General features: G+C 39.9%; 2 protein-coding genes across 4 annotated transcripts; one reads left to right on the top strand and one right to left on the bottom strand.

Moving 5' to 3' along the window:
* Positions 1-745: 745 nt before the first annotated feature.
* Positions 746-7,325, bottom strand: si:ch211-198a12.6 (uncharacterized protein LOC563253 homolog). Of its 3 annotated transcripts, none has more exons than XM_067519700.1 (2): positions 7,130-7,325; positions 746-4,328 (listed from the first exon to the last, which is right to left on the bottom strand). In XM_067519700.1, exon 2 carries the CDS (start codon positions 4,205-4,207, stop codon positions 2,558-2,560), a length of 1,650 nt encoding a protein of 549 aa, XP_067375801.1. In that variant the 5' UTR covers positions 4,208-4,328; positions 7,130-7,325; the 3' UTR covers positions 746-2,557. The 3 variants fall into 3 exon arrangements, with proteins under 3 accessions (XP_067375801.1, XP_067375804.1, XP_067375802.1); XM_067519703.1 differs by lacking the exon at positions 7,130-7,325 and adding an exon at positions 6,469-6,655; XM_067519701.1 differs by lacking the exon at positions 7,130-7,325 and adding an exon at positions 5,881-6,103.
* Positions 7,326-8,935: 1,610 nt separating this feature from the next.
* ftr14l (finTRIM family, member 14-like) lies at positions 8,936-12,381 on the top strand. Its single transcript, XM_067519704.1, has 7 exons — positions 8,936-9,522; positions 9,677-9,772; positions 9,898-10,131; positions 10,271-10,430; positions 10,549-10,662; positions 11,234-11,370; positions 11,597-12,381. Exons 1-7 carry the CDS (start codon positions 9,133-9,135, stop codon positions 11,978-11,980), a joined length of 1,515 nt encoding a protein of 504 aa, XP_067375805.1. The 5' UTR covers positions 8,936-9,132; the 3' UTR covers positions 11,981-12,381.
* Positions 12,382-12,898: the final 517 nt, after the last annotated feature.

Raw genomic sequence — 12,898 nt, 5'->3', positions numbered from 1 at the left:
TTCAGCTTTTGGAGGGACAAGTCATACAAAAACTAACTTAAAATATTCCAATGTTAGTTCCTGCCAGATATGTAGAATCATCCCATTAATTGATCTTTGATATTTATTTTCAAGCATTCAAGGGTAAAGAGTGGCACCATGTGGCTGCACTCTGGAAGCACAGGGATAATAAAAGCATTAATTTACTTTCTTAATCATGGGAGCATATGAAGCAATATTTATTTAGCAGGTCTTTAACATTATGTCTTATCTTAATTCAGGTTCACATTCATTAATGTCTTAAAACAGCCAGGTATGTAGTTGCACTAAAGCAGGTATTACTAGCTGCAACCATTCCTCCTGTCAGTTCTGGCTTGTAAGAGAATCAAAAGATGCATCTTACATGATAGGGACCAAAATCCTCAGTTCTGTGGAAAAACAAATAAGTTGTTGGGACATATAAAAAAAGTATTCACATTTCCAAATATCTCCCAGAGCTAGAGTGGTTAAATTGTACTCTGTCTCTTTTCTTCCATTGCAACTTAATAGGGAAACAAAACAAAAAAAACATTTTATACTAAGATGGTATCTTTGCGACTGGTATGATTGATTATGTAATATAAGTTAGTGTTTATACAACCACCTAAATGTAAAAAAAAAAAAAAAAAAGTAAACTGTCCTTTAATAGGTAACTGCAAAAAATCTTTTTTTATTTGGCTGGAAGGATTCTCCCATTTCATAACCACACTCCATTAACCAACCAACACAAGAGTCAACAACCTTTATTTATCCATATATGTGCCACTCAGATACTGGGAAGAGGTGTTACAGGACTTGCCCTTAAGAGAAGCCTATATGGATCATTTACATTTTCTCTCTACAATGAGGCCATTGACAAAAATGAAGTGGGGGGAAAAAAATAAAGACAATATGGTCGTAACAGTATAAACACATAGTAATATACATGAAAGCAAAAAAATAAAGAAAAAAGAAGCAATAGGTATCAGTGAAACCAAATTAAAATGCAGGGTAAGTTAGTATGAGTAAGAACAAAAGTCTCCTGAAAACCCTAACCTTTTTCCTCAAATAACAGCTGAGCATACATTTCTACATAGCATGCAATAAGGCACCTATCTAACACAAGGAAGAAACCTATGCTACAGTTTGAAGCACAATTATTACCCCAAAAAAGAAAATATTGCTCACCATAAGGTTCACTCACAAAACCTGTCTCTCTCATTCCCTTTCATATAGCCCAATCCATATCTAAAAAAAATACATCAGTTTATAAAAGATATTTTACACAACAGCAAATAGAGCGCAATCCATTGGAATTTGGAAAAATCTTGTAAAAGTGAGATTTACTCATGTAGCATTTTAGTATACACAACCATTTTTAAGATCAAACTGGTAAGTTTGAAGATCAACATGTGTTACCTATATTCTATACACAGGTAATTAGCCTGCAAAGCAATAAACAAAGTGTGACATATGATGTACATCTGGTGCTGTGGTACAGAGAAAACTGCACAGTAAAGAAGGACACAGATCATGATGTAATATGCTACCCAATAGGTTTTTATTTTCTACTATGCACTTTCTTGTGGCTAAATTGCATGTCAAAATAGAATCAGGATTTCAGCCAGTATTGCTCTCTGTACAGTCTATGTAGCACTGTGAACCCATTGCAGACATACAAGAAAACATCCTCATAAATATACAATATGGCTCATGTCTGATGGAGCCAAAATTCAAGAACAAGCTGCAGGAGAAGAACTGCAACACGTTTATCTCCAACACTTAAAACAAATTAAAGTCATAAAAGGAACCCCCCCCCCCCAAAAAAAAATAAAGTGTGGAAAAATGTGGAAACCAAGTGGGTCTTACTATCAAAATGTAATCTTTTGGAACAGCACACTAGTCACCTAAACATTTACATAAAAAAGAAAACTGATACGTATTTACACTGGATTTCTATTGTTTTGTTTTTTCCCCCACATGGGTTATGGGAGTGAAAATTTAAAGAAATTTAAATCAAGACAAACGCTCTTTTTCAGCAATTGTGTTGGTAGCCTTGAATAAAGTTGCTGCTGAAAAGCCCATGTGCTGAAGGTACATAAACTGAATGTTTCTATCAAAAGATTAGCCAGAGGATGAAGCACTTTCCCCCCAGATAATTTTATCGTGTCAATGTTTTTTTCTTCTTCTTTAAAAGTGTTCAAAAGAGGTCTTGGAGCAAGTGAAGCACAATTACAAACAAGAATAGAGGCTCGTTCACTATTATTACACCCTCATCAAACTGAGCATAAAGTCCTGGGTTTAGCTCTGAATTATAAGTTACACAGTCCTTCAGGCCAAGCCATTTTCCTTTCGAAGACTTGCGTAGTTATTGTCCATTTATGCCCAACTGCTCCACTTCAGTATACCAATGTGCTGACCTGACTGTCTATAGAATTTGGCCTGATGTTTCCTGCGGTGTGGTGTTTTCTCAATGATGGGACCATTTCAGAACAGAAACAAGGGGAAGCAAAGGTGTGTGCGCTTACATAGGACAGCATTTGAGGGTGGAAAGGGGTGCTCACTGATCTACGTGGATCCTATGATGCCTTGAAAGGGAAGATGAATGGTTAAAGCCTTTTCCACACTGAGAACACCTGTACGGTTTTTCAACGGCCAAGAGGCGCTGTTTTGGGAAAGCATTGTTAGGGAATCCCTTCCCTGTGGTGATGGTGTTGTACTGTTGTGGTTGTGGCTGTGGTGGTTGCTGCTGCTGCTGCTTGTTCTCCAAGTGAACCCGCTGATGCCTAGCAAGTGAGGAAGAGTGATTGAATCTTTTGCCACAGTGAGCGCAGGTGTAACTCTTTCCCTCTGAATGGACTCTTTGGTGCCGGGACAGGGAAGAGGAATGATTGAAGCCCTTGTCACAGTGGTGGCACATGTAGGGCTTGTCTCCCTGCTGGTGCACCCTCTGCTTTGGGGGACTGCCATACGACATAGGTTTTCCAGGTTGAGGTGGAGAAAACACTGGGTTCTGCAGGTGGGTCTTGTGGTGGCGAGAGAGAGACGAAGAGTGATTGAAGCCCTTGTTGCAATGTCTGCAAGTATAGGGCTTCCCTCCAGCATGGACTTGCTGGTGCTTCTTCAAATGGCGTTTGCGGACAAAACTCTTCCTGCACATGTTGCATTTGTACGGTTTCTCTCCTGAATGGATCCTCTGGTGCTCTCTCAAAGTAGCCGCAGCTGCAAAACACTTTCCACACTGCGCGCAACGATGCGGTTTGTCTCCAAGCACAACTGCTGCATGGCTCTTCTGGTGCTGCTTCAGGTTGGAGGATGTAGCAAAGCCTTTGCCACACTGGGCGCAGGTATAAGGCTTTTCACGTGCATGGACCTCTTGGTGCTTTTTCAGATGTCTTCTCCGAACAAAACTCTTCCGACACTGGGTGCACTTGTAGGGCTTGTCCTCTGAATGCATCTTCATATGTTCTCTTAGGGTGATGGCAGCTGCAAAGCTCTTACCACACTCGGAGCATCTGTGAGGCTTGTCTGGCAAATGAATCATCTGATGAGACTTGAGGCTGAAGGCATCAATGACATCTTTGCCCATGATCTCAACTCCAGGGGGAACATAAGGCTTTTCTTTCATGTGAATCTTCATGTGCTGCTTGAGGCTTGCCTCTACAGCAAAGCTTTCACCACAGTGGACACAGATGTAAGGGTTGAGGTCCTTATGAATCTCAAAGTGTTGGTGAAGATCAGCTATGCTGCCAAAAATCTCACCGCACTCGTTGCACTGCAGACCATGGGCTTCATGTATGATTACACCATTCTCAGACTCCACTGTCAACTCCCCTCCATGGTCAGACTCCACTTTGACCACATGCTCACTCTCTGTCTTAAGCAGCACCTCTCCCAACAGAGCCTCACTTCCTGTCGTCTTGATTTCTGCTCCCGTGAAACAGTGCATCTCACCATGTTCCACTTTAATGTAATCATGGTCTGTCTCAGCTACAATTGCATCCACACAGGCTACAGCTCCAAGCTCTGTCCCCAGTCCCTGGATCTTTAAGTCTGTGCCATGGATCTCCAACTCCAATCCACGCTTTTCTTCAGTCATTATCTCTGTTTCTGCTCCATAATGAAGGTCGACATGGCTGTGGGCTATGACACACTCCGACCCAAGCGTGTCAAGGCCGGGTGTGTCACATTCAGTCTCTGACTCGGCCATGAGAACACACTCCAGCCCCACGACCTCCGTTTTCCTGCCGGTCTTTTACTTAAGGAAGAATCGGGGGGATATCGCTTTGTTTTGTTTAATGAAATGCTCGCGCTCTTGTCAGTAAGCAGACCTGAAACACAGAAAAATAAACAATAACGATGATTTGACCATATTTTGGTTTATTTGACTAATAACACAGAAGGAAACAAAATTTAGCAGGCCTTGACCTTTGTCTTTAATATATTACAGCTTTACAGATCTTGATGTGGAAGCTTAAGGCCAGTCTTTTACAGCAAGTTTTCCATTTTCAAATTATTTCCTGAAAATCTGCTGCTGAAACGCTGTTCCACTTGTCTTTCTATAGTTTTGAGTAGTGGGTTATCACACAGTTGGAATTTTTACATGGAGAAAATTAATGTGGCAACAGAAAGGGTGGGGCAATTTAATAAACTGTACTTTCTCATTTAATACAACCTGACAGATAAACATATTAAGCCATAATACTCCCAACTTGCCTTAAGCAGGCCCACGTAAATATTAACCCAAAAAACCTTGTACCATGCACAGAAGTGAGCAACATAATTATGTAAGAAGTACAATTTTAATTTATTTACAACTGTATCCCCTTTACATTACAAAAGCTCAAAATAAATCAAGTGTTGGTACACAAAAGCTTTAAACAGCTCAATATACAGCGTATGTGAAAGATGTGATGCTGACGTTAAGGCACAAATATGACTTCATTTTAAATTTGATCTTTAATTCTAACTGACATCACAGGAGAGTTAATTTTCAGTACAGAATAAATAAAAACATTTATTACTGAATTAAATAATTACTGACGTGTACATTTATGCAAACAAATATGAAACTTTGAAACTGACTCATCTAATTAGATACTTTTCTAACAGCTAATAAGAGATAATATTGCTCGTCTAACTAAAAATAAAGTGGCACAACAGCAAAGAGGAGGTGGTGGTGCATTTGGAAGATCTTGATAGAAAGAAACAACTATTTCGTCCGGCTGTTATTGCACTGCTCCATGTTCGATTACAATAGAACATGGTATTCCTTGAAAACTATTATTAACCATTATTATTATTTCGTTAGAGAGAATAATACATACGCTCACATTAAGTCCTCCCACCAAATAAAAGTGGGGGACTGGCGTAATCAACCTATTACAGTAACTACAGACTTGGCATCATCGCCAACAGGTTTGCTTTAGTACTTAGCGTGCTAAGTGATGAATTTGTTAGCTAGCACTCAAGACGAGCTTCACTTCACTAGCTAACATAAGTGATAAAATCAAACTGGACCATATCACAATCAAGCTCCTAATTCCCATTTAGTGCGCCAACCAAGCCTCGACTTGCCAACCAAGCCTGCCTGTTTGCGCAGTTTACCGTGGGCTATTTAATACAACTTCAGCGGTGTTGACGCATGTATACAAATAACTTCTCGTTACTAAACATTGGACTGTCGGTTGCTAGCCTTCAATAACAGCTACAAATAGCCTTCATAGCCGCTAGTTAGCTGGCTATGGACGAGGAAGGACTGGTTAACGACAAAACAGCATTGTTAGCTGCTAATGTGTTCACAATTTAGCCAGCTAACTAGCTTAATGGCAAACGCAATGAGAGTAACTGTAGTCAGACTTAACTAGAGAACAAAATACTTACATTCGATTAATGTAATACTTAATTCGTAATTATGACAACGACCGACGCGGAAATTTTCCTCCTGCGAGTATTAACAGGCCATCTTGTTGTGCCACACCAGCACTTCCAGCTAGCCAAGATTACATGCTCGCCTAAAATGGCTGCCGCCAGCTAACTTAGCTGCGCTAGCTTCCGCCCTACAAAACATGTTCAATTAGAGCTGCTTCTTAAGCGAATTTTGAATAATACAACCGTCACAATAAGAGCAGCAAAATATCCAAAAAACAACACAGAGACAAGCTTAAAGCCTCGATTAGCATGGCGTATCACAGAAACCGACGTTGTCGGCTAATGGTAAATATGTTAGCAAGCTACGAGCCACACTAATTCCAACCAGGAGATGGCTAGCTGAAACAAAGATGGCTAACCGTGCGGGCGATGAATGGTGTGCGAAAAGCCCGGGAAAGAACGTCTTTTACCTACATATGAAACAATGTACGACACATAACACAGTAGATGCGGTTTAACAATACATAAACCAAGAAGAAAGCCATCACACAAGTGGTTCAGGTGCTGTTTGAGCTAACTCAACGAGTCCTGGCTACAAACCTAAAGCCCTCCGTTGATGCGGCAGCACCCGACAAACCGCACATACGACCTCAATGGCGGCCTTGCTTATGTTAGCAACTACCCAGCCGAGACAATATTAGCGGCTGGCTACATAGCCATGATGCCAAGCTAACAAGCCAGCTAATCCAGTCTGCAAGCTTGGCTACAGCCTCTTCTTCGGACTAACATTAGCCTGTAGAAAACATTGGAGCGGAAGCTTTTCGCTAAACCGCCCATCCTACCGTGTTAAGTATAGTTTCGCATGCAAAAATTAACTGGACGTAGAGTGAATAAATGTGGATGGGACGAGTCTACAACGAACGTGTCTTAACGTGAGATTGGTTTCAAAGCAGCAATAGTTTCTTATGCCAGAATGTCGCGGTCTGCTTTTACATCAGTACTTAATGTTACTACCAGTGCGAGTCAGGGCCTGTATTTTTCCATCACAATCTTCGCTATCACAACGCCAAGGCACTACACAGCCCATACGTTCACTGCCTCAATAAATTAATACCAAGATTGCGCTCCTTACAACCGAGTGGCCTCTCTGCCTCTACACTGTTATTATTGACAGACTAAGTTGGATTTAAACGATGAAATAACCAGAAGTAAGGATCGCATTTTATGGCAAAGGTACACATTCCTGCATGCATACACCCACCTTTTAGTCCTTTTATATTTTGATTGACGAAGAGAGCAAGTGAGAATCGTATATATGTTTGAAAGTATGTGGATTGAGAAGAGCTTTGCAAGCTGTGAGTTGTGAGCCTCGTCAAACTGCTGTCTTCCTCTCCTTCTCTCTTTCTCTCTCTCTGCCTATGTGTGTGGCTGGCGCCACTGCTCATCTGGCGCCAACGTTGGACAACCGACGCACTTTAGCGAAAGAAATCATTGTCATTACAACACTGCAAGTATAAAACTACCGCCCCCTACAGCCAAGGAGTCAGTAGTGGTAGACAGGAGACCACAAACTCTAAAACTGATCTTTATGATATCTGAAACTTATTGTATTTCTTTTTGACTCATATATATACACCAAACTAATACTACTAAGTGATGGAAATAGCTTTCTTGAGTGTTCTCATTAAATTTTTTGAAATATTCCTAGCCCGCCACAGTATGGAAACATTGTGGTTTACATTTAACTTGGTAAAAGTGGCAATACCAAGGTCCATTCAGAGTTTTACTTAAGTAAAAGCACAAACGTATAAGTATCAAAATATACAAAAATCGCCTTCTAAAACTTTTTAACATGGTGAACGACAAATTATGGAATATGCAAGGCTATCACCTAAATGTAGCATCTAGTAAAAGTGAAACTAATTTCAATTACTTTACATACTTCTGGGTAGCTTATAATAAAACATCACAATTTTCAGGTAACTTAACTGGGATATTATTCATCTGTAAAGTTGCTATAATAATTTTAATTATTGATTAAATGTAGTGTAGTAAAAAGCACAGTACTTGCCTCTGGCAGCACAAAAAAGAAACATTGAAGTAAATAAACTGTACTTAAGTACAGTAATTGACTACAAGTACCACTGAATTTACTTGCATTTATCTGATAGCTATCGTTATCAACTGCTTATCCCTACACAGGATAAGCAGCTACAGATAATGGATATATGGATGTTGTATTAATCAACTTATAAACACAGACAAAATAAGGCAGTCAATTAAAGTGCAAATTCAATGGTCTTATTGGCAGATGTTGCCCTAACAATACTGTGGATAACAAGGCAGTACACAGTCTTGAATATAATATAATATACACAGTATAACATATGCTGTAAGTGAGGCTAAGACAGAGGCTAAGACGAGGATATAGTTTGTGTAGTAGGAAATCCTTCCCACTAGATGATGCTGTTTTTCCATAACCAGAGTACTTGAATACCTATACCCTATTAACACTTTAAATCAAGATTCAAGTATTAAACAACTTTATTATTCATACAGGGAAACTGCTTTGCCTTTTCACAACAAGTGAGATATTGTACAAATCATGGGCACACATCTAAAGATAGACATAAAAGAAATGTGATCTTGAAGCAAACAAAGCAAAGTAAATAAATACAGTTTGATCTTATCTCTTATCATATCCTAAAGGACATTCCTTAATAGTGTAGAAACAAAGTAAAAAAAGGCCCAGGCTAATAATTTTTGAAGGCGTTATGTGAGAGTGGTAGGACAGGACATTGTCAAACTCTGATTGTAATTCATTGTTTTACAAATAAAAATATAAAACAGCAGTAGAGAGCAATAATGAAATGTTTCAATATGAAGTTTATTTATACTGTACACCAATAAAGGCCCTTTTTATTTTGATTACCACTTTTCTGCTCCTATTTCTCAGTCATCTCATTTGTAGGCAGCACCTTTATAGTAACACCTATTATTGACTAATAAACACCCAACCAGGAATACTGGTTTTCCAGTGAGGGCAGACCACATAGCTAGCATTCTGTCACACACATCAACAGTCATACAGTTTCACTGAAGCTGTTCGGGAACTAATTTTCTCTGTGGACACCTCTTTCAGCTCAATTTTTTAGTTGTTAATCTCAATATACTTTTTAAAAGATTTTGCTGCTGAAAACAATCACCTGTCAGTTTTCCTTTTGTCATATTTGCTGAACGTCTTTTTTTAAACTCCTGGCTAAAATGTCCCAAAGAAGCAATCTGGATTTAGACAAATACAGCAGCTTGGACAAATCTCGTCGCTCAAACCAGTCCAGGACCCAGGCCACGTCTGGGGAGGTCCTGTGTGACTTCTGCACAACAAGGAAGCAGAAGGCTGAGAAATCCTGCTTGGTGTGTCTGGCATCCTACTGTGAGACTCACGTCCAGACTCACTATGATTACCCTGCTTTGATGAAGCACAAGCTGGTCAAAGCCACAGGTCAGATGAGAGAGAAGATCTGTGCTCAGCATGACAAGCTTCTGGAGGCGTTTTGCCGTACTGATCAGACGTCTGTGTGTGTTCTCTGCATGATGGATGAACACAAACACCATGACCTTGTCCCAGCAGGGACTGAAAGGACTGAGAAACAAGTGAGTCAGTTTCTATTTTTGTGGAAAATGGGACAAAAGAGGTTTTAAAGGGTATTTATTTGTCAAGGCTGACATAAAAACAGCAAATGGTTGTTAGTTGTATGTTAGTTATTATCCACGGCTGAAGCTGACCTGACCATAATTCCCTTGACAGAAGCAACTAAGCACCACGCTGCACAAATCTCAGCAGAGGATTGACCAGAGAATTAAAAAGTGGCAGGATCTCCGACAAGCTGTGGAATCAGTTAAAGTAATTAAATAGTCATCCTGCATAAGTCACACCTACGTGGTGCTAAATTCAAGCCACAAAGTTTTAGAAAAATACATCTGAATTCTAACAAAGTTTGTCCCTCTCCGTCTTATATATTTGATCAGCACTCTGCTCAATCAGTCCTAGAGGAGAACGAAAGGATCTTCACCGAGCTTCTGCTTTCCATAGAGAGAAAGTACAATGACGTCAAGGAGATGATTCGCTCCCACGAAAAGGCCACTGTGTCACGGGCTGAGATATTGGTAAACCGTCTAGAGGAGGAGATCACCCTGCTGAAGAAGAGACACACCGACCTGGAGAAGCTCTCACACACCGATGATCACATACACTTTTTACAGGTGCGGCCGCTACTTGAAGAGGACCATGACAAAGACCTTCTGAGAAAACAAAAGTGTCATGAAATGTTTAAATTATTTGTTATTATGGGTCTCCTCTCTCATTTGAACAGTGTATCTTTGACTTTTTTATTTTTACCAGAGCTGGCAGTCTTTGTCAGGCCCCTCTGGATATGAAGACCTGAACAACATCAGTGTTGCCCCCTATTACTCCTTTGATGCTACCAAGAGGGCCATTGCTGCATTGAAATTACAAGTAGAAGAAGTCAGCAAGACCGAAATGAGCAAAGTCTCAGGAGCAGGTAAACAAACGTGTCGTTTTTGTTTATCTAAAATGATACTGATGTCCATCTTTTCTGTCTGCTGGTTTTTTGTAAAAAGTATGCTACCATGCTTTTTTTTTTATCTGTCACTTCACAGTTAAGGAAGTCTACATCACGCAAGAAGGTGACACAAAGACAAGGAGAGAATCACTTTTGAGGGGAGAATCAAAGATGAGAGACGAACCAAAGACGAGGGAAGATTTCTTGAAATGTGAGTCATCATTCTTTACACTGAGATATGCCTGTTGTCTGAAAGTTTTAGCACCAAAGTGACAGGGATACTTGCCAAGACATTAAATGTACATTCATGCTTGAAAATTGCTAGTCATGGTTTTTCAGTATCTTTAAGCCTAACAAAGGGGCCATGTGTTGAAACGAGTGAAACTACTGTTCAAGGTCTACTACTTGTAAAACAGGTTTGGTGAAATGTAAGAGAGCAAAATTACAGTTCAGAATTACTTAAACAAACACAGGTGTTACTGCTTTTACTCCACCCTTGTGGAGGGAATGTCACCAAGCTGCCGAGGCTTTACAGAGTGAACATTGTTATTCCTAAAAATCATAGTGTTACAAGTGTTTTAGGTGAGTTACCTGCATGTTGGTGAAAACTATGACAGTTAGTCACTAAGAATGTTAATGAAAGACCCAAAATATGGCTTCTGTAATCTCAAAAAATACATACGGTGGTAAAAATTATCTAATAATACAATAGAAAAACACCAAAATCATTCTATTGGACAACAACAATAATAGAATTGTTGATATTTGTCTGCTCTCTTTAGATGCTTGCCAGTTGATTCTCGATGTCAACAGTGTCCACCCCAACCTTCACCTCTCTGAAGGTAACCGAACTGTTACGATGAAGAGTGAGCCCAAGAACTACCCCGACCACCCAGATCGGTTTGACCACTGGCAACAGGTGCTGTGAAAAATAAGATACTATAATGATGAAGTTATTGAGAAAGGAGGCATTATGAAACCTGAATGCAGACTTAAGTAAAAGGGGCTTTTACTGCTAGAGAACCTTACACATTTCATTTTTCCTCTCTCCCCCTGTTCAGTTGTGTAGATGCAGTAACCCTTCTATAAGAATGTTAGAAACCACACAAACAAATTTCAATCTCTCATCAGTGATTCTCTTTCAGGTGTTGTGTAGGGATAGTGTGACTGGGACACGTAGTTACTGGGAGGTGGACTGGAGGGGAACAGAAATTGATGTGGCTCTTACCTACAGTGGAATCCGGCGAAAGGGAAACGGCAATGAATGCAGTCTGGGCTGGAATGACAAGTCCTGGAGTCTCTACTGCTCTGAGTCCAAGTACTCTTTTGTACACAATAATAAGAGCAAAGAGATTGCAGCTACAGCTTCACCTCGCATTGGCGTCTATGTGGATCGTGCAGCAGGAACAATTGCATTTTACAGTGTCTCTGATGGCATGCAGCTTCTGCACAGAGTGCAGACTACATTCACAGAGCCCCTCTACCCTGCATTCAGTGTGTGGGGCTTTAGTACTACTATAAGACTGTAAGGGAGGAGACAATGTTTAGAGCAGAAATTTTAAACAGAATGCTAAGTTAAGTTCTGTTTGTCTGTCCTTTTTCTAATTATTCCTTGTTTGCTCATAAATAAAGTCTTCAGTCCAGTTGATTGTTCATTTTTTGGACAATCTAATCTGAAACGGAAGAAACAAAAAATAAAATAATGGTACTTTTAAGTAGGAATAAAGACTATTATGCAATATCTAAGATGGCTTGTGTTTCAGAATGTTTTATCTCTGTAAATAGTCTTTTATACATTCTTGAATACCATGACACATGGCTGTGATCTTCTAATAATATTGCTTCACGGAATTTCTGTTTTGATAGTGAGCAACTGTTTCCACTTTTGAAGGTATAGATGTCTGTGAAATTAAAGCATCTGAAACCCCCACATTGTTGCTGATTAATCTGGCATTTAAAATTTGCATTAGCACCAGACAGCTGTTAATTGTGGACAATGGCTCAACATTACTGGAGCTTGAGTTGTTGGTTTTCATACTGATATCTTGCTATGTAATATCTTGGCAATAACATCCATTAGTTCAGTTATTGTAGAAATACCACTCCACTATCTGGGTGAAAACAATCAATAGATCAAAAGATCAACGGCTTTATGTTTGTCCCTACAGAGGTCGCCACAGCAGAACGTGTTCCGCATGTTGATTTGGCACGAGTTTCTTTTTCTTTTCTTTTTTTTTCTTTTTCTTTTTTTTTTTACGCCGGATGCCTTTCTTGCCGCAATCCTCCCATTTTATCCCGGCTCGGGGCCCGCACAGGGGTGGTCCTGAGTGGCTGGGCGGGGTTACACCTTGTGGGGTGGGATTCAAACTTCGGGCATCCTATCTCAATGCTCTATCACTGGCCCCTGTTAATGGAATAAATAGAGATATGAATAAACAAATGAACTC

The sequence above is a fragment of the Channa argus genome, chromosome 1 (assembly GCF_033026475.1).
Source record: "Channa argus isolate prfri chromosome 1, Channa argus male v1.0, whole genome shotgun sequence".
NCBI lineage: Eukaryota > Metazoa > Chordata > Actinopteri > Anabantiformes > Channidae > Channa > Channa argus.
Note: the sequence above shows the minus strand (reverse complement) of the source record. Positions and strands in the feature narration are given on the sequence as shown.

Excerpts from the sequence above, each read along its gene's own strand:
- si:ch211-198a12.6 (XM_067519700.1), bottom strand. The coding sequence starts at position 4,207 with ATGGCCGAGTCAGAGACTGAATGTGACACACCCGGCCTTGACACGCTT.
- ftr14l (XM_067519704.1), top strand. The coding sequence starts at position 9,133 with ATGTCCCAAAGAAGCAATCTGGATTTAGACAAATACAGCAGCTTGGAC. Across the intron at positions 9,773-9,897 it reads AAGCTGTGGAATCAGTTAAA|CACTCTGCTCAATCAGTCCT; the intron begins GTAATTAAATAG and ends ATATTTGATCAG. Across the intron at positions 10,132-10,270 it reads ATCACATACACTTTTTACAG|AGCTGGCAGTCTTTGTCAGG; the intron begins GTGCGGCCGCTA and ends TATTTTTACCAG.